The 22,174-nt window shown below is 32.5% G+C and overlaps 1 protein-coding gene across 6 annotated transcripts in view; it reads right to left on the reverse strand.

Moving 5' to 3' along the window:
* The window catches only part of Skic3 (SKI3 subunit of superkiller complex), a 91,546-nt gene that overhangs the window by 46,364 nt on the left and 23,008 nt on the right, over nucleotides 1-22,174 (reverse strand). For 5 of the 6 annotated variants that reach the window (XM_048811452.1, XM_015483722.2, XM_048811455.1 and 2 more), the window contains 19 exons: nucleotides 19,289-19,429; nucleotides 18,351-18,452; nucleotides 17,367-17,506; nucleotides 15,074-15,160; nucleotides 14,869-14,972; nucleotides 14,117-14,243; nucleotides 13,287-13,466; nucleotides 12,841-12,965; nucleotides 11,691-11,944; nucleotides 10,428-10,530; nucleotides 7,871-8,047; nucleotides 7,639-7,783; nucleotides 7,399-7,477; nucleotides 7,251-7,312; nucleotides 7,078-7,134; nucleotides 5,067-5,135; nucleotides 3,869-3,943; nucleotides 3,069-3,210; nucleotides 822-915 (listed from right to left, as the gene is read on the reverse strand). In XM_048811452.1, coding sequence (XP_048667409.1) covers nucleotides 822-915; nucleotides 3,069-3,210; nucleotides 3,869-3,943; nucleotides 5,067-5,135; nucleotides 7,078-7,134; nucleotides 7,251-7,312; nucleotides 7,399-7,477; nucleotides 7,639-7,783; nucleotides 7,871-8,047; nucleotides 10,428-10,530; nucleotides 11,691-11,944; nucleotides 12,841-12,965; nucleotides 13,287-13,466; nucleotides 14,117-14,243; nucleotides 14,869-14,972; nucleotides 15,074-15,160; nucleotides 17,367-17,506; nucleotides 18,351-18,452; nucleotides 19,289-19,429 — 2,263 coding nt within the window. The remainder of the gene's footprint in view (nucleotides 1-821; nucleotides 916-3,068; nucleotides 3,211-3,868; nucleotides 3,944-5,066; nucleotides 5,136-7,077; nucleotides 7,135-7,250; nucleotides 7,313-7,398; nucleotides 7,478-7,638; nucleotides 7,784-7,870; nucleotides 8,048-10,427; nucleotides 10,531-11,690; nucleotides 11,945-12,840; nucleotides 12,966-13,286; nucleotides 13,467-14,116; nucleotides 14,244-14,868; nucleotides 14,973-15,073; nucleotides 15,161-17,366; nucleotides 17,507-18,350; nucleotides 18,453-19,288; nucleotides 19,430-22,174) is intronic. The other variant, XM_048811453.1, reaches the window with a different exon arrangement.

Genomic DNA, 22,174 nt, shown 5'->3' on the forward strand with positions numbered 1-22,174 from the left:
CCCACCACTCTCCAGGCCAGTCATTCAACTCCAGCACACTGGCTTTCTTGTTTCTTCCATTGAGAGCACTTGCTCTTGCTATTCCTTCTGCCTGGATGCTCTTGTCCAGATAACCTCAGCCAGTTTGTGGCCTCAACTCCTTCAGGTCAGGCTTCAACTCTTTCTCAGTATACCTACTCCTCTTAAACCCATCTAAAATGTCACTTCCTGCCCTGCATTCTCTGGCCCTTTATCATACTTTAATTCTTTTTTACTATTATTATCACAATTATTATTATCAGATGTTCATTACCTTATCAAGTCTCTCCCCTATCACCAGAAAATGAGCTCCAGGAGGATAGGGTCTCTCTCCATTAGAATTCAATACTAAATTGCTAGTGCTAAGGATACTGTTTGAGACCCTGTTCAAAATTAAAAGGGCTGAGGATGTACCTCAGTGGTAGCACACCCTGGGTTAAATTCCCAGTGCCAAAAAAACCAATAAATATTTATTGAACTAATAAATATATTGTAGATACTAAAGTGATTCAAGTATATACATGTATCTGATAAAGCTATACAAGTTTTTAGAGGACAGGTTTCTCTAAAACAACATCTGAGAAGTTTCTGTTTTGTGCCACTCCTTCTCTTACTCTTCTCACTCACCTCCCTGCAACAGAAACCAAAACACAACTGAAAATTTGGGACCATATCTTTTCACTTTCTAAGATGCAATAATAAAATACAAGGAGTCAAAACATTTAGTACAGTCTTCAGGAGAATAGGACTAAATTTGAAAGACTAACTGATAAAACAATGACTATTTATTAAATATAGCTTACCTTTGGTACGCATCTGCTGCTTCCTTTTTCAGTTGTAGATGTTCATTTAAGTAACCCAACATTGTGAAAGCTGGAGCATAATTCTGAATTCTTTCTAGAAATTCAGAAATATCTTTACTTTATATGTCCATACTGGTTATGTTCACAAAAAATATTAGTTTAATTTTCACTTTTTCCTGTATCTTAAACATCAGATTACCTACTGAGATCACTGACATTATTAAGAGTGATGGTTTAATTTTATCTTGAAAATATCAGTAGTCTTTTTATAATTCTTTTTAATCACTGAATAATATTTCATAGTTACATATGGTTTCTATTCTGTTTTAGAATTTCAAATAGTTTTATTCCTAAAGTATAATTTTTAATTTTAACTCATGTTAAAGCTAGTCATGAGGGCTGGGGATGTGGCTCAAGCAGTAGTGCGCTTGCCTGGCATGCGTGCGGCCCGGGTTCGATCCTCAGCACCACATACAAAGATGTTGTGTCTGCCGATAACTAAAAAAATAAATATTAAAAATTCTCTCTCTCCCTCTCTCTCTTTAAAAAAAAAAAATAAATTTAAAAAAAAAAAAAAAAGCTAGTCATGATATTTAAATCCAGTTTGGGGTTATCATTTAAGCCTTCCTGTGATTAAATTTAGCAATGATTTCTCTTGGTGGTTCTGTTCCAATCGCTATATGTTTAAAAAATAATAATGCAGTATTGCACTCTAAAAACAGAAGATGATCTGGGAACTTTCAAAGCAGTATTTTTTTTTTTTTTTTTTTTTTTGGCACTGGTGATTTAACCCAGGGCATGCTACCACTGAGATATATCTTCAACCCTTTTAATTTTGAACAGGGTCTTAGTAAGTTGCCCAGGTTGTCCTTGAACTTTCAATTCTCTGACATCAGCCTCCTAAATGCCCCATGCCCAGCTAGTATTTTGAAATTTTAATGTCAAAAACATCATATATTACCCTATATCATGCAGATTAGAGAAGAAGAAACACATCTAATATAACTTAAAAGTGATACTGGGGCTCTGGAGATGTGGCTCAGTGGTAAGTGTTTGCCTAGCATGCATAAGGCCGTAGGTTCCATCCCCCACAAAATAAAAATAAATTTTAAAAAGCAGTACTTGGATGCAAGACTTTAAATCCCATCAATTGTTTAACAAAGTACAATATAAATCATATCATATGTGATAGTTAGGTTCTAACGTCAAAAGGCATAAGGTGAAAAATACATAGTCAAAGTTATTCTTTAAAAATCCCTGACATCTTCAAACAAGGGTCACAAAACTGAGTCAAAACAAGTATGAAATATTTCCCTTCACATGCCACAGTACTCAAAGGAAAGCAGCAAATGGTCTGTATTCTTTCTCTCATTACCCTCTCTTTTCTGCTTATGTTATTTTTTATTTATTTATTTTTTTTGGCCAAGTACATCAAATTAAATTTGCTAAATGAGCACATGATAGGGCTCCACTACAGAATTTAAAACTCACGCTGGGCACAGTGGCACACACCTATAACCCCAGCAGCTTGGGAAGCTGAGGCAAGAGGATCACAGGTTCAAAAATGTCCTCCGCAATTTGGCAAGACCCTGGGCAACTGAGCAAAACCCTGTCTTTAAATAAAATACAAAAAAAGGACTGGGAATGTGGCTCAGTGGTTAAGTGGCCCTGGGTTTAATCCCTGGTACCAAATTAATTAATTAATTAATTTTAAAATTTAAAAAAAAAAAAAAAAACAGCTACACATATTTGTTAAAACGATTTGTTCATTGTTTTTTGTATGTGAATTTTGCCGAAAGCTAAAGATTTATCTCTTTTTGTAAATTCTTTACAAAAGTTACTCATTGGCAAGGAAACACATCAATTAAATTTCTGAAGCACTTCCTCAGCTCTAAGTATTTATTGTCATTTATTCTGGCACACTGCCTAACATGATAATGTCCCAAAGTGCTGATGTTTGAAATCTACTTACTTTCTTCTACACAAGTATCCCAGTCTAAATGCATAAAGAAGATTATAATGCCCCTAATATCTGTGATGTTGTTTTCTATCCTGTTTTTCACAGTACCTCTGATCTCATCACTCTTCAAAAGTGCTATAGTTTTAAAAAGGAGACCACATGGCCATAAAACAAAAAAGCAAATTCAAGTCTTAACACAAATATTTAATATGGAATGAATTAGTTTAAAAAACTCTTTATTTTAATATTTCTTCAAATATCTTGCCATTAAATAACAGGTAACTTACCCACATATTTACACAAAACAACTTGTGCTGCTGGAATAGCATTCATCTGGAGGATGTTGTATTGGTATAGCTCTGTTTCTCTGTTGCTTTTATCTTGCAATGTTGTGCAGACCCAGTATGCATAACCTATTGCTCCCTCAGTCTATAAAAAAGCCAAAGTTAACAAGTGGGCATAGGGTAAAAAATATGCTAATAAAAATTAAGAAATACATTAATGCACTTCAATAAATATCACATCTTAGTCTTCTTTGAATCAACACTTAAGTGTCTTTAAATGAAGAACCATTGTGATTAAATATAGAATCATTGTGATTAAATATAAGAACACATTTAAATTACTTTCTCCAATCCTAAATAGAAAATCAAATGGGATAAAGGCAGAAAACAGAGCCTTGTCAGATGGATTGATTTTCCCTTTTTCAGTACTGCTTCCACAGGTCAAACCAAACTAACAAATTCTAAAATATTTTCATAAATAAAAATAATCCAGAAATGTCAACCAAGTCTAATCCTTATGTCTACTTTTTCTAGTGTCTCAGTTTCTATTCTATAACTATTACTATAACTCTTAAATTTTAATGCCATTTCTTCATGAGCTTTTGAAAGCTGTTGGAAACATGAGAACTAGTTCTGTAAAGATACTTTATCTATCTTTAAAAAATAATAAAAACCAGAAAACAACTGCTAGTAACATCTTCTATCACTTTCTACTCATTTCCTTAACAAGGATAATACTTCAAACAGAAAGTATAATACTTTATTCATTAATGAATCATCAAGAAGAATGTTCACATTCTTACATGCATATTGAGTTCTGTAGTGTGCCTGAAGAGATCCATGGTATCATAACTTCCAACTGTCTCTGCAATAAGAGCCTTACAAAGGGGAAATAAAATGGTCTTAATGCGTTGAAAATAAAATAATAATAATAATGACAATGGATCTAGAACCAAAAGTTTACCAGCTCTGCTTAAATAAGAAGTTTACTTATACTGCTACCATTTTAATTATATCAGTTACCTCCTGAAATAAATTACTTTGTAAGAACAAAATTTCTTACAAAATAAAGAAATAAAAAAGCTTAGGTGATTCTGATAAGCATCTAAGATCTACTGACCTATAGTACCACTAAAGTGAGGTCCTTGGACCAGCCTCATCAGCATAACCTGGGAGCAGGCAAAAATGCAAATTCTTAGGCCCTCTGGGTTCAATATCTGACACAAAGGTTGGTACACTAATTCCACTGCTCCCCTAGGCTACCACACTTAATGGATACAAATGTTTCCCTTTATATCCTTTTTTGCTTCACCAATTAACTAAAATTAGACTCAACAAACCAAAGAACAATAAAAGATGTCCAATCCTTGATTAATGATTTTCTGATAACAGGTGATGTTTCTATTCCCTGAATCAAAACAATACACCACTCAACCAGAAAGACACTGAAGACCACTCAGTCAATTCCCTTTATTTTCAGGTGAGAAAATTAAAATCCAGAGTTGTGATATGTTAAGGTAAAATAGCCAGTCAGTGACCTACTCAGACTAGTAATTATCTGATTCCTATCTGGCAATACAAAAATCTACATCTGAGAAAAGGGAACACTCAGAAGCAAGTGCAAAACTAACTCAAAGTTTTTAAGAAAACAATCATCAAATGATCTTTATAAATGTGCATTATCTTTGTAAATGTGAGTTAAATAGAAAAATTCTGGGTTTATTTTTTTAGGCGTAGCAATAGCAGACTGATGAAGTTAAGTACAATATTTAGGATTTCTGAGCTTTAATTTCCACCTATATTTGAAATATATATATATATATAAAAGTCACATCTCAAAGGATTGATGATGGAATAACTAAAATAATGTATACAAAAAGCTAAGCACAATGAATGGTACAGAGCAAATCCTCAAATGTTATCTATTATCATTATTACCACAGCTCTTATGTGAATATTTTATATCAATAAGTTTATTAATAATTCTGTTGTATATCTTACTTGTCCAATCCAGCACATTAAATAAGATGGATCAAGAGACTGAGCCATTTTGAAAGCTTCATGAGCTTGCTAGGGAAAAGAAATGAGAAAATATCACTTAAATAATTTTATAAATTTGGTATCAAATTATGTTTAAAAAAATATAAAATAAGGGAATTAGAAAAGTCAAACCTGTCATAATAAATAGATATGAGCCTAAAACTTCACAGTTTCAGCACAGCTAGCAATGCTTAATGCAGTGCTTCAACTACATAGTCTCAGAACAACCCTGGGTGTAACAAATTTCTCTAGAGATTAGTTCTGGTTCCCAGCAAAATGAAAATGCACTCCACAGAACTTTTAACCAATCAAACAACCACTTACTAGCTATCACTTTGAAAGAAATGATTACATAAGGCTGTATCTATTCCCTTCTCTTTGAGCTTAACTAAGAGGATAAGAACTCCCAAGGAGTAAAATCTGAGACATGAACCTGCTACTAGAGAAAGAGTGGTCAACAACATAATTCTGCAACAGGCACTCAAGAAACTTTGAAGATACCTCACTTGGACCATTAACTTACATTTTTTTTTTTAACATTTTCAACATGCATTTTTTTTCTGCTACAAAACAAATTATTATTCCATACTGACTTATATTATTTTCTTGATAATCTAAGTATGGCAAAAGAGAGACTTATTTTTTCCATAAAAAGTAAGATCAGGAGCTACAACTGTGCCATTCTGTAATAAAACATTTGTAACTTACTAAGAAGTTGTTTGACCTAAAGTTTTTAAAATATGTTCACTTATTTTTTTATGGTGCTGGGGATTAAATCTCAAGCCTCATGCATGCTAAGCACATGCTCTAATGATAAGCTATAGTCACAGCCCTTCACATGTTTAAGATCCAAACTAGTATTCTCTTTCAATCTATTTATAATCTTCTAAAGCCAGTCTTCTTTGCAGTGAATTAGTTAATGTATTCCTAAGAATATTACAGCTTATTTTAAAGAATGAGATTTGATACACTGGTTAAAACAGCATAGATGTGGTATTTTCCATAGATTTGTGCAAACTTTCCAAACAAGATTCATAAACATGTTTCTAGTACTTCAATTCCCATTCTATAATGTATAATTGCTCAACTATGATGAATTACAGTCATTTAAAAGGGATTAATATCACTGAAGTCAAAATCTAAATCACACAGCAAAGGTAAATATCAACTGGTAGGGAATACTATTCATCTCCCTTACCTTTATCCATCCCACCTCCATACACAGTGTATAAAGGATTTTTGTTTCTTTGTTTTGTTTTGGTACTGGGATCAAAAGCAGGTCCTCAGACATGCTTGGCAAGCACTTCACCATTATGCTACAGCCTCAAAGGACTTCTCTTAACACAAGTCCAGATAAAAAGAAAATTACTCAGGGCTGGGGCTGGGGCTCAGCGGTAGCACACTTGCCTGGCATGTGTGAGGCACTGGGTTCGATTCTCAGCACCGCATATAAATAAATAAAATAAAGGTCTATCAACAACTAAAAGAATATTTTTAAAAAAGAGAAAATTACTCAATTAATTCATGATAAAATTACTTTAATCTTTAAAAACTATATTAAGTATAAAACCAGAAGTTTCTTGTGAGACATGTAAGGAAAAATAAATCTTACAAATTCACTACCCTACATGATAAACTTAATATCATCAGCTGACTGAATATATAACAATGTGTAAAGTTATTTCTCCACAAGAAATTGAGCTATTATGAAGTGATTATACAAAGAAAATGATCAGAATTGTGCTTATTTATTTATTGTGGTACTTAAGATTGAACCCAGAAGGGCTCTACTACTGTACTATATTCCTAGCCCTTTTTATTTTTTGAGAAAGGATCTCACTATATTGCCAAGGCTGGCTTCCAACTTGCAATCCTCCTGCCTCAGCCTCTCAAGTTGCTGGAATTACAGATGTGCACCACTGTACCCAGCTATTTCTTATTTTTAATGTGACAAACCTGACAACATGTTTACCTCAATGTTTTCATTTGCAAGGTATAACACTCCCAAATTGGTCCACGCGACAGCATTCTAAAAATATATATATTAAAAAAAATTAGGCCTTTTATCTATGTGGAACTCTCAGAAAATTAGTTAACACTAAATCTTGAAATTCTTTTTCATAAATAGACACATAGAACACTTACAATTTGTTCTGACTGGACTGATTTGATGAAACAGTGCTGAGCAAGGGCATAATTTCCAACACCTGAAACAAACAGAGTCTGAAGTAACTGAACTTTTTATTTGAAAAAATAATCCTCAAAAAATATTGAAGTATTACTTAGTTCTCACCACTATAACATGCAACTACACCAAGAGCATTCCAGTATAAGTGATTATTACTGTCGAGTCTCACTGCCTTTTTCAGACACTGAAAAGAAGTTAAATGAGATTAATTTTTATTTCTTGGAATGTAAGCATTTACATCAAAATAAAACGTGATTTTAAGTGAAAACACAATAGTATTTATCAAAAATATCTTTCAAAAGAAGCACTTTTTTAAATTTATAAAAAATTTTCTTAAAATCATACATGTAAAGATTTCTCTAGCAATTCTTTAAGATCATTCATGCTGCTGCCCATTTCTGCTAGATGTTGTGCTTGGCGATAATAATTAATTCCAAGATCACACCATGTATTAGATGTAGACATCAGTTTTAATGCACGACCGTAACACCTGTGGAAGAATAAAAGTGAATGTTATGGTTTGTTATACTATCCTACTTCATTTGAAAATCATTAACTGGTAATCTTTGATAAATACCTTCCTCCAAGATGGAGGAGCTCAGTTTTCTTTAATGCTTGCTTTCCTTCTTTCTGGCCTAGAAGGACCCCTAAAATATTAACATTCACTTTAGATGATGAAACCGCACACAGACTGGTACAAGCATCCCCAACCAGCTTCCAAAGGCAGGATACATCAGCTCGATGCTGCAGGGCCCTAAAAGAAGAAACAGTGTGATTCTTAAAAATTATTTCCAAAAAGTTTGGAGTTTATCTCTCTCATTATTTCTTATAATTAAAACAGAAAAACTATATATGTAATCCTGATTAATCCTTAGTTAAGCTCTGTGAATACTTGACTAACCTCCTCCCATCTGTGAGGAGAAAAGGAGAAAGGAAGGAGCAATTTATTATTTTAAGTGCTAAAAATTATGCAGACACTTATTTAGTACTCTTCTTCATTTTTGTTAGAAATAGCAAGAATCAAATAAATTATAAAAAAAATTTTTTTAATATTAAATTTTTTAAAATATGTATTTTTAATATTTAAGCAATGACCAAAGCAATAAAGTAACTACCTAACAGTTACCTATTATAATATCATGTGTTTGCTTTTAGACCATCCCCCAAAAGAATAAAAAAAGTAAATGTATCAAATATATTTGGTGATCTAAAAGATTTTTATCCTGAGAACAAAAATAACAAAAATCTAAAAACAAAAAAGTGAAGATCCACATTAACAGAAGAAAGAGCAGACTAAATAGACAAGCTCAAAATGTAAATAGAAATATTAATTACAGAGATTGAAGGTGCTTCATTTTAGAACGAGAAAAATCAGAGCTATATACTTCTCTCCATTTTTCTCAAGATTGGATAACAAAACACTGCAATTTCATTTAAGCCAAGTCTCCATAATCAGCTATCACAAACTGCTATATCACAGACAGATGGACAAACAGATGGAACATTTTTCACAGTCTTTTCTACTAAATAAGTGCAGCCAAAAATCATTTTCCAATGTCTTCCTGAGAAATATTAATTATTGCAGTCATGACTGAAAACCCATGGTGAGAATCAAAGGAAGGACACTATTTCTCTTAGCCAAATTTCTAAAATTTACAGCATTAAAAGAGAAAACTAGAAAAAAAAGAAAAATTATAACAGGCAATTTTAACTGCCTGAATTCTTATGTCCTTTTAAGTTTAATGAAAACAACACATCTGTAAAATACAATAACTCCTACCACTCTTACACAATAATTGTGGTAATATTAACTCCTGTTAAGTACAGATTTGGGTCCATGATTTTAAACGTTGTAAACACTTTATAATTAGGGTAGTACTACATGTTATCCAGAATAAAACTTCTCAAGGAGGTTCAGTAAGGCAATATTTGTAGCTAAAGTACTGTCACCCAAAGATTCATATTTACTTTTAATACCAGTTCAAACAAAGTCTGTCCACTTCAATTTAAATTTTTCTTTGAGAAAAACTATATTATGTTGAGACTTGAAAAACAGCAATAAAAATTTGTGAGAGAAAAAAAGGCTGGGTATCAAATTAGCAGGAAACAAGAAAAAGCAAGTCTGAAAAAAAGGAAGATAAGCAGAAGAAAGATGCTTTAAGTGTAAAAAAAATTTCAATTTATACATTGAAAAAAATTCTAATTTGAGGACTGGGGTTGTGGCTCAGTGGCAGAGCGCTTGCCTAGCATGTGTAAGGCACTGGGTTTGATCCTCAGCACTACATAAAAATAAAATAAAATAAAAGTATTGTGTCCATCTATAACCCCCCCAAAAAAAATTTAAATTTCAACAGTCTATGGTACTTTTTTTTTTTTTTTTTTTACATAGAGTTTCCCTGTGTTGCCCACACTGATCTAGCATAGAACTCACTATTCTCCTGAATTAGCCTCCTTAGTACCTGGGACTACAGGTGCACACCACCAAGTCCAGCATAACTTGTAGATTTTTTAAAAGTCATCTACCATAATTCTAGTGAGTTTAAATAATGAACTACTGAATTTACACTTCTATAAAATACTTTATTATTAGACACAATACTATTTTCTTAGTTTGTTTTCAGGAATAATCAGATTGCTTATTTTCTCTTTACTTTCAGATCCACCAATAAGCCTAAAAGAGGCCCTTACCACTGAGTAAAGGCCTATCAGGGATTTAAATCTCACTGTTTTCTTTAAAAAGGAGAAGGAAATATGGAAAAGCACATATAATGGGCTCCAGGCTCCACGATGCACTTTAGCGCATTGTGCACCTGAAGTCCCATTTCCCAATCAGTTTCAATTAGAGATACCCTATTTCCACATCTCATGAAAGAACACTAACTCGTGGTGTGGTGCTCTTTGCTCCTTTCTGTTCTTTCCTGAGTATCCAGCATGCTAGCCACTATGAAGACCATAAGAAATTGTTTCTCCAAGTGCAAAATTAATACAATATATATTCTATAGACTTAACTGTCTAGTCTTCTTTATGGTTTATATTCTGAATAATTGCTATATCTAATAGAAGACAAATTATTTTACAAATTTGGCTTTATTTTAATATTTAGAAAATAAATACAATAAATAATAATACTAACCAAGTAAAATATTCCAGGGATTTTTCTATGTAGTCTACGGCTTTCCCATCAAGATAATCAACTAGAGCTGCTTTTGCCATCATGAGATAGCATTCGCCCAAACCTAAAATCAGGTAAGTCTATAGTCGTCATTAAAATACATAATACAAACACTTAAAATGAACTTCAAACAAATGTACTGTTGTTCTTTTAAAGTCACTTTCCAAACAAAACTTAATTGTATTTTATAAAATTATTTTCAAGCATGATCTTGCATACATATAATGAGGAATTCAAACGTCAGGGTTCTACTGGAGTAAACATGCAGTAAAGAAGTAAACATGCACTAAGAAATTATAAAAATTACCTATAAAACATTAATTTGTTGACTTTGAATAAGCACTTTCCTCTCAAAAACCTCAGCTTCAAAAATGGAGATATTATCTAAATCTTATTCCCTATCATACGACTGTTTAACTGTTGTATGTTCTTTCAACATTAAAATTCATACAGCAAAATTAAGAATTAAATGAAATAGTGATTTCCTAACATGTCTAGTACACATTTCAAAACTGTGAGCTCTCTTTCTCTTGAGAAGTTTTATAAATTTCTTTTTAATTTTTAGGTAGATTTTCAGTCCTAATTTGTATGTTGCTCAAAAACTAACACTACTAGGGATTTAAACTTCAATTGTTTATTTATAAAGGAAAGAAACTGGAAGTAAGTATATATAATGAGCTCCAGACTTTTTTTTAATGGTAAGATATAATCACAAAAAAGTTATATATAAAGATGGTAGTGTTTTTCCTTATATGACCAAAAAAATTTCTTTAAGAAGGAATAGATGTCTATGGAAGAACTAAAATCAACTTAGATAATAATAAAATAATGCAATGTCTCTTTAGGTTTAAAAAAATTTTAAATGAGCTTCTATAACTTACAAAATAAATAAAAGGTATTAAGAAATCCTCGGGATGCAAGAAATTAATTATCAAAACGTAAGAATATGGAAATCTGTTTTAGAGATCCATTTTTAGATCTAAAAGCTATCATGCTATCTAAAAGGTTCATCTCTATCATATTATTATTTACTATTTTGAAAGATATTTTGATATTTTTGTATTCAAATCCACATAAATTTTACTATAAGAAATTCATATCAGATGTGTGCTATTGACTACAGAAGTTCTTTTGAAGTTATTTAATACATTCAAATAGGAAATTTACCCAGAATTCTATACTATAGTATTATAAAACTTAAAGGATCTTTTAAAAATAAATTACCTTTCAAAGCAGGTACGTAATCTTCTTTCTTTTTAATAATCAGCTGGTATTGAGCTATGGCCTCCTTGTACTTGCCTAGGATTTGTTGTATTGCTGCAACCTTAAACACACTGTATGTGGATTCTGGGTTGATCTCACTGGCTTTTGTGAAGGACTTCAAGGCTGTTGTATAGCCACCTCTGCTTAAGTATGCCTCTCCTAATGACTCCCAACAATTGAAGTCCTTTGGGTCTGCCCTTAATGCTGCCTGTAAACTAGAATTTTAAGAAACAGTAAGAGAACTAAAAATAATAGAACCATTTTCACATATGAAAGGAAATGTGAGATAAATAATTCAAATGAATTACATATATCCATTGCTCCTTCTATTTATAAAAGTGATACTGAAAGCAGGTATACTTGTTCCTTTTACAACTTGAATTTCTTAATACTAAGAAACTTTATTACAATTTAGAATGAATAAGAACAAAGTAGTCTTTTTGAAATATGCAGTTCAGAATTTCTTTTTCTTAATGAACTGGAAGACTTCCAGTTTTCTATTATAACAGGATGGGTGGACATCTCAGTTTGCCTTGTCCTTCTACTAAATAGAAATATCACAACCAAAATATAGGAACAAGAGGCATGCTATATATTTCTGATCAAATTACATTTTTATGGAAAGTTTCAAAATGCTATGTTCTAGATATTAATATAAATCAGAAACAACTATATTTTGATTCAGTTATATTTGATTTACCCTGAAGTACAGTTCAAACCAAATGACTAAATTAAACATATATGAGCTGTTCAAAATGCCCTTCAAGCTGCCAAATGACTCCTTTGCCAAAAACAGTGACTATCAGTGGAAGAACAAAACAACAAAGATCTTTACCTTAGTTTTTTATCACTACTGATATTTCTATTGAGACTCTTCTTATAAATGTCACTATTAAAACCTAACTTCACTAGTCTGGCTACCTCAACAACTGGACATAATCATAATTTTTTCAATTCTACTGCCATATGGACAATAAGCATCAATCAACCATAAATCAATTTTTCTTTTTCTTCTCTCAAAATACAACCTGGTAAGGTCATTTGGGTACAAATTAAATTATTTCATGGAACCATTATGCTATCTAAATATTACCACAGTAAGGTGCCTTACTCAGCCACTGCTTGTGAATGTTGACCAGCTTTCAAATAGTATAGTCCTCGCCGAAGCCAGGCCCATTTTGCCGTTCCAGCACTTGCCCTCTGAGTTACTGTTGTTAGGATAGCTAAGGCAGCTTCCTAATAAGAAAATGTTATTATTAGCCATGCTGAAGATCGTAAGGATAAAGAATACCTATGTCAAGTACACAAATATGTTTTCATTTCCCATTTATTTTTTTAAACTTAACATTGGTATATATCAAACTAGTTTCAATAATAAGTTGTGAGGGACTTAATATCTGCCAATGACAAGAATATTTAGCCAATTTATAAATGGAGGAACAAATCTATTATTTCTACAAAGAATAATAAAAACTAATGATAACTTTCAAATATGTATAAAATTATTTCTACTCATATACTCAGGAAAAGAAAAGCAAAAGTGGTTATTAGACGTACCATATCTTCAAGCTCCACACTTAAGTCAACTGCTGCAGCTCCAGATTCAGCATCAGTGTCATCTAATTCAAAAGCTTTCCTGTAACATCCTCGAGCTCTGTTTTTATCTCCCACTACATCTTTGTAATAATGACCTAAATAGCAGAAAACTTTGCCCATGTATGGATCCAGTCTTGCAGCCTTTTAAATAAATATAGACAACAAAACGTTAAAAGTTATTTTGCATGAGTATCTTTAAAACACAAAGAAAAAATAGAGTATATAGGTTAAAAGAAAAAAATGATTAATACACAATTTTATTAATTATTTAAAACTATGCCAAAACATCTTTTAATGTAAGATTTAAAAGAGACATGAAAGGTGGCCCTCACTGATTACAGAAATTAAACAGAAATGTCAACTATTATTTCTTTGGCAAAAGAAATGTGAAATTAGAACCATTGTTAAATTAATCAGCTCTTACAGGTCAAGTTAAGAATGTAAGACTTATAGATGTTAAATGCTTAAAAAAAAAAAAAAAAAAACCAAGAAGTTAAAAATCTGGACTTAAGTGCCAATAAAATTACAGTGGAAATTATCCCAAAACAGTATTGTTTTTCAAAGATAATTCTTCTCATTTTCTATAACACATACTTCTGAAAATAACATTTATACCTTTTAGTTTTCTCCTTAAAAACCCACAAAACATTCTCACAAAACCTTATTGTAAGAAATGATATACAAAAAGTAGTTAAGCATAGTTTTAAATACCTAACCTACATGATTCCTATTAATGATTTTAGAAAAAAAATCCACTTCAACTAAGAATCGAATAGTAACACCTGTTTTACCTTCAGAAAGTGGGTAAGAGCCTTTGTTTTATCTTTTCTTGTTTCTTCACCCATGAACCAATATGTTAACCCAAGCTGGTAATGATATTCAGCAACTTCAGCATCTCTCTCAAATGCTCTCTGAAAACTAAGCACCGAAGGAGAATGAAAAGAAGTATTAAAAGAAAATTTAAAAACTTTGTAGATAAATATATAAAATAAAGGAGACTTTTTCTTGGGTAGAAAAATCAAAGTTTGAGTGATTCAAAGATACCAAATCAGAAATGTTAGTCCTTTAGAATTTAGATAATGAGAAAAAATTATTTGTGCTTGAAAAGGAGCAGTGTCCTTTTACCACTATCACATGCTAAGTGTTCAGAGCATATACCAAATACTACATTTATTTACTGAACATTATGATCAACTATCCAAATCTACTGAATAATTTATAGCTACTATGCTATAACTGAACTATATTTCTTTAAAAATACTATGATTTAAACCTTCAAAGGTCCAAATTATACAAACTTTGACCTTTAAGCCCATTTGGATTTTTTTTTCTAATATTTGTTTTTTAGTTGTAGGTGGATACAATAACCTTTATTTTATTTTTATGTGGTGCTGAGGATTGAACTCTGTCTCACACATGCTAGGAAGCACTCTACTGCGGAGCCACAACCCCAGCCCCCACTTTGAATTTTTGAGAAATACAATAGACTGGATCTTTTGAGAAATAAAATAGACTGGATCTATGAGCAAATACATATTCTTACCATTTTTCTGCTTGTAGATAGTCCTTTTTGGTAAAATGAATCAAAGCCTCAAGGGCATGAACTTCAGCTAGGTCAGGGTAAGAAGAGAGAAGGTCTTCCATAATCTATAAAGCAGATGCCTGTCAATTTCATATCCACATAAAAATGACTTTTAACTTCTAAAAACTGTTTAGTTTAAATTTTAAAACAAAACAAAAAAACTAACCTTTGTAGCTTCATCTAATAAGCCTTTGTTCAGATAAGCCAAGCTTTTGAGAACCAAAAGTCCTGGGATATTATTTGCATCAGAAACCTAGAAAATAATTGTAAATAACTGCTAAAATCTCCTCAACATAACTGCAGCAATATTTGCTTTAATTAAAGAAAGACCATAGTAGAATAAAGACATAGAAGCCCTACTTTCTATCACTATTAACACTTTAATTATTTGTAATAACTTTATGAGGGAAATTTTCAAATACATAACAAAGACTAGTTAATAAACTCACTTCACCCAGCTACAAAAGCCACCTTTTTTCATCTACACATCCACGCACTTTACCTACTCAGATGATTCTACAACAAATCTCAGATAACTTTCCATCTGTGACACTTCACTAACTGGACAAGATATAACTTATCTAAAAGATATATTCGTTTTTAAGTGACACAATCACATTATTATCATGCCTAAACAAAACTAAACATGTATCCTTAATATTATCAAATTTCCCAGTTGCCTTATAAAATATTTGAGCAATTTTCCTGTTTTAATCAAATAAGCATACATATATTTCAATTTACTGATAGGTCTCTTAAGTCTCTTTTATCTATGGGGCTACCCTCCATCTTTTTTCTTTCTCCCTTACAATTTAACTGCTGAAAATATGGACTATTTGTCACAGTTTCTCACAGATCTGAAGTTTGCTGAATGTATTCTTATGTTGTTTAATATGCTCTTTGCCCCTGTATTTTAGTAGTTAGATCTAGAAGAAACTTGATCTGATTCTGGGATGATATCCTGCAAGAATACTTCATGTGTGTTTGCATTTGGCTGGCTGGCTAGCTGTCTTTTGTGATGTTAACAGCCATTGATCCTTAATGCCTAGATCCACTCATTCATTAGGGATTGCAAAATGGTGACTTTCTTTTCCATCATTCCTTCTTCCTTTATTACATAATACTTTAAGAAGAATTTCTCCTCCTCTCATTAACTGCTTATCCTAAAGAAAAGTTCAGATAGGAAAAGCAAGATAAATGTTTTCTTTCCAATGTGGTCTTTAGCTTCCTCCCAAGATAATATTTCTTGAAGTTGTTCTGTTGATTTTTTTTGTATCAACATGAACAAATGAATTTAAATATTTTGATGTATTTCAATCTACCGCAGTTACTAGTGCCCTTTTCATTTGTTTTTGTGTGAAAAAATTTTGGAAAGATCTATTTTATAACACATTCACACAAAACAGATTAAGGCAAGTAGAAAATAAGATACTAGTTCCTTTTTTTTTTTTTTTTTTGCATTACTAGGGAATAAACCCACGGGCACTCTACCATCGATCTATACCCTCTGCCTTTTCATTTCTTATTTTGAGATAGGGTCTTCCTAAATGACCAAGGCTGGCCTCCAACTTGCAATCAACATGCCTCAGCCTCCCAAATCACTGGGATTATAGGCATGCCTCACAATTCCCAACTAAGGTATTAGTTCTTCAAGGATACTGATAACTGCTATAATTTTAAAGAAATTTTATAGTTTTAATGAAATGCAAAGCTCCTTGAAATATACAAAGCAATAATTTTTTTAAAAAATTAAAACCACTTTGGGCCTATAGCTCAGTGATAGAGCACATGTCTAGCATGTGTGAGGCACTGGGTTCGAAGCTCAGCATCATACATAAATAAATGAAATAAAGGTCATTAGACAACTAGAAAAAAAATTTTAAAAATAGAAAAATTAAAACCCTTCAATATAGTAAGTGACATAATTTTAATTTTAGACAAAAAAAAATAGCTGTTATCTGACAAACTCTATAAAGTGCAATGTTGTGATAATTCATAATTTACCTGTTGTCTTTTTTGCTAGGGAATTTCAAATTGTTTAAACCAAAAACATTAAAAAATCAGTTTCCTTCTTAAAAAATTAATCTTTTTTTGAATGAAACTAACAACATTCCTTATTATGAAATTTAATATTAAAGTCCTCAATTAATCTTGTAATGACCTATAAAACAATTTTGAAGAAAACAATTTAGAATCACAAATTAATAATAATCAAGTAGTGATGACCTTAGAGAACAAAAAGAAGAGAGAATAACAGTTAAAACTAAAGAAAGTGCCTCACAGTCAAAGCACTGGTAAGAATTTAACCAAGAACAAATAACTTCAGGAGTTTCCAAGTACGTGAATGATTCATCAAAGTATAGATATGGTGAAGTCATAGCTCTAAAAATATTTGGTAAGGAGAGATAGTCAGTTGCTTGGGACTAATTAAAGTTTAAGGGAAAAATTGATAAGATTACCTGATTGAGAGAACAAATTGCTTCCTCTGAAGATTCATAATCTGAGAGTTTAATCAAAGCTTCTGCTTTCAAACGAAGACAAAGGTTCTTCTGATAAAGACTGCCTCCAGACACACCATGATTATCTAGGTTCTTCAGAGCTGACAAAATTAAGGACATCTGGATGAAGATAACTACATCAGTTCACTTTTTATTTTTTTTGCTTTTATAAAACAAATTACAGATAAAATAAATCTAACTTTCTAAAGCAATATACATGAGGAATGATTCAAAGGTAAATATAAGTTCTTCCTTGAACTCTTTATAGAAAGATCTGACTTTAAAACAGAACACGTATAAATTAAAAACCTCTATCTTCACAAAACATATGATAAAGCCAAAGATCCTGAAACACAACAATGGCTATCTATATTTATTACATAATAAAGGTTAGACCTTAGCCAAAGCATCTGTAACACACAACAAATTAAGAATACTGGACAGAGAAAAATGAATTAGAGTGGAGCTGGGTAATTTGTTTTTCAACTACAGAAGCAAGGCTTCTAGCCTAGTCAGGAACAGAGAATCACCTTTTATGATTTCCTAGCCCCATACCTCACCTCAAAATTCAGAAAGTCTCCAAGATGCCCAAGACTTCTTATTTATACCAGGGAAATTAAGAATTCATGAAGGTCCTGAACACATATAATACTAGAAACTTCCTTATTATAAAGACAGAGCACCTCCACTCAAACCCCTAAACTGACTAAGTCAAATTCCAAATATGAGAAACCTTAATAAGTATCCATTGCCAGTTTAAAAATAAATAAAACTAGTAGGTATGCATGCAGATTTGGCATTTATTTAATTTCCTTAGGGAAACTGAAATTAGCAACTTAAAAAGCATCCAGATTTTTTTAAAACCATTATCTTTCTCCTTTAAGATGAAAAACACAAACAGCATTGGCTACCCTTATGTGAAAACCCAAGAGATGTCAAGAATACCTTGATTGCATGAAAGAACAGCTTCCTTAGGTCTATGCATTTTGATTTGAACTTCAGAGAGATGATACCATCCAGCTGTGCAGAGAGGGCTTTCCTTTAGCCCTAAAAGGATTAAAAACAATAAATAATAAAACCCATGTTTCCATGACTACTCAGATGAACGGTACCACTATCTACTATCTAAATCAGACTCCTCCCCTCTTCTTTCTCATGATTGCCCCCAATCATTTTTCTCCACGTATTCCTCCATCTCTACTACCACCACTTCAGTTCACATCTCCATCTTTATCCCAGGTCATTGAAAATATCTGACATCCACTCCTATGTATGTACATTAGTCACAATATTTCTAAAAAAATCAGAAAATAAAATTTACCTCATTAAAGCCTTTCTCTGCTTCCCTAATGCCCTCAGGATAATGTACAAACTCTTTAACAAGGTTTGAAAGTTCCCTCTCCAACCTTACTTCCTTCCCTTTTCTGCACCCATACTTCATTCTCAAACCTTGCTGAACTATTAGCAGTTTCAAGAATGAGTTTTCCCTCTTACCTCAGGCTATCTCACAGATACATCTCTTGACCTAAAATGTTCCTCCTGTCCCCTTCATCCACTCATCTTGTTTGTCAGTCAGACCTCAGCTTGAATATAAGCTCATCCAGAATCATCATACATGATAAATCTAAGCTAAAGCTTTCTTAAAACAATGCCCATTTTATAATGCAAACACTGAGACACTAAAAGTTTAACTAACTTTTCCAAGGTCTTGAATTTACTGAGTGGAAGAGTTGGAATTCAAACCTAAGAGGACTCTAGGATATATCAGTACTTTTTTTTTTTCCTCATCCATCTTAGATATTTCTTTAAAGCAAGGCTACAAGATTAATGCCTACTGACTAACAATTACAACTCATGTCACATGACACACATTATAAATTTACCTTCTGTTAGATTCCTAACAGCATCTTCATATTTTTTGTCTTGTAATGCTCTAATGCCTAAGCCAATGAGGCCTGGACCACTTTTTGAATTCATTTCCACTAGCTTACAACAATACTGCTGTCCCTCATCAGTAAGATTTCCTGGAATTAAAAGAGAAACATTATTAGCGTACATATACCAAGTATCTAAGTACCAAATCCTATATACTTAAATCTCAAAAGTTACCTAACACATCCTTTACCGTATCATGATTCTAGGAATTCAGAACTTAAACTGGGAAATACAAAAATATTAATATTTCATTAAAAAACTATACTTTCTTCTTAAATAGTAGAAACCACTTTCCACAGATACTGAATCTGAAGTCATACTAAAGGGTTTCAAACAAAACACCTATTGCTACTTGCTAGTATGCTAAATTACAGAGCATATAGTTTGCCAAGTCTCTCTTTCCTATTCAGCAGTAACAATTTTAGTTGTTAAATGAAGGAACCCCTGTCAAAGGAGGATATCTTCATCAGTTTCCCCCCTGTGGGCAATAATGAACTGACAAAAACATGACAGCCAGATCCAATGGAATTTTCCAGCATCCTAAAATCAAAAGACAGTGGGCTACTCCTCTGAACATTGAACAAAAACTTGGAACAAAGACATAATATTCCTAAGTACACAAACTCAGCAGAACATTTCCACATTTTTCTAAAACTATATTTTTTCTATGTAATAATTAAGCTTATGTAATAATCATTCGATGCCTACATTTATTTTAAAATTTATTTTGGTAAAACAGTTTAGAAAATATTGACTGCCATTTACAGAACAGCGTGCGCACGTGCACACACTCACACACTCACACACACACACACACACAGTGATTTGTCTTTAGAATTAATAGTAAATAGCATTCACCACTTCAACAAATTGTTCTATCACATATGGAAGTTCTTAAAATAATTAAGACAGACTATAAAAGCAATAAATATGGGAACAAATAGAAATAATTTATCTGAAAAAATATACAATGCTTTAATATCTACATAAAACATATGCCCTTAAATCATATATGGAACCACTGTTTCAGTCACAGATGTCAAAGGTAAATTATTTGCATAATACCATTTAGTTTATATATTTCAAATTTTTCAAAACCAGATGCACACCAATGTATAATCTGGAATAGGTAACATAATGATTTTTAAGTCCAAATTAGCACCAAAAATAGAATTCATAATGGCTGAAGAATTGACATTTTAGTACTGCTTGGAAAAATAAGAAAACAAATTAGAGCCGGGCACAGTGGTATACAGTCTATAATCCCAGTGGCCCAGAAGGCTGAGGCAGGAGGATTTCAAGTTCAAAGCTAGTCTCAGCAACTTAGCGAGGTTCTTAGCAACTCAGCGAGACCCTGTCTGTAATAAAATATAAAAAAGGGGCTGGTGATGTAGCTCAGTAGTTAAGCACCTTGGGTTCAATCGGAAGGAAGGAAGGAAGGAAGGAAGGAAGGCAGGCAGGCAGGCAAATTGGAATTAGTAGTTTGATCACAAAGCCAGTTTAAAAAAAAAAAAAAAAACACTTATTATTATGTTTCCAGACATGAATTTCCTCCTGTCAGGATATTCCTCTTACTGCTTCCATAAACATGAACTTAAGGGATAGATATGCCTAGCTCCATACCTTCTATATAAGGCAGTGGCTTTTTCCTTTCTATCCAGTGATTTTACCTAAACTAGACACTGTCTATACCAAGCATCAGAATTACATGAAAGACTTGTTAAAAATACAATACGCTGAGCTCCACTCTTACAGCTTCTTATTCAGTTGGTCTGGTGAAAGACATGAGAATTTGCATTTCTAACATTTTCTTAAGTGCTACTGACCCAGAGAGCATACTTTAATAAGAGCCATGAGTCTAGAATATTTTAATATCATATAACACCTTTACTACTAGTTTTAAAACAGATATGCCAAGCCTTTGTTGCACATCTGTAACTAAATGGGAACTTTTAGAGAGTAGAGACTAGCATAGTTTCTTACATGTTGTAGGTACTCATTAAATACGATGATCCTTTAAAAATATCATCATGAATTGATGTTCAAAAAGATTTAATAGGTACTGAGAATTATTAGAGAAACCATTCTAAAAAAGAAAAACAAATGGCTATAAAAATTTTACCTTTGATTCAAATTCTGAGTCAAAACTCTTACTCCATAGAAACATAATTTATGATACACTACCTTTGCAACATAAACTATATTACAGAAAACACAAGGGATGAAAAGAGGAAAAGTCAATCATGCATCTTTCCTATGATCATCTAAGTACCCAAAACTGCACATGTGGGTAGGTAGTTTCCAAAAGGTGAAATGAACAGGTGCCACTTTTAGAACAGGGTAAATCTTCTTGCCACACATTGCTCACGAAAAAAACACTCAGGAGTCACTCCAAGGGAACTGGGCTGCACAAAATAACCACACAAGAAACAGAAACACCTTTTACTTTAGGGATACTCCTCTGACCTTAAGGGTCCGCAGAACATGCTGGCCCCTTTTATTGAGGAAAAGCCATTCAAATGAGGCAAGGGGTCAGGTTTCAAGGGGCTGAGTCTAGCTTCATGATGTCTGCTGTCAGCAGACTGACTGACATCTAGGAAGGCCACACCCAAGGGCAGGTAAGAGAAGGCGACACACAAAGGACGTTTCCATGGAACATTTTATCCTAAACAGGGCAAAGGGTAATATCACAAAGGAACAGATGAGCTGTAGCTGGACCCATGGGGCTGTAGGAAGGCACGCCTACGCCTGAAGACACATTTGGTTGCATTATTTCTACCCTCAACAGCGGGGCTACTGTCTTCAGCAACTTAAGAGTAGCCAGATCATTGGGG

Source organism: Marmota marmota, unplaced genomic scaffold (assembly GCF_001458135.2).
Source record: "Marmota marmota marmota unplaced genomic scaffold, marMar, whole genome shotgun sequence".
NCBI lineage: Eukaryota > Metazoa > Chordata > Mammalia > Rodentia > Sciuridae > Marmota > Marmota marmota.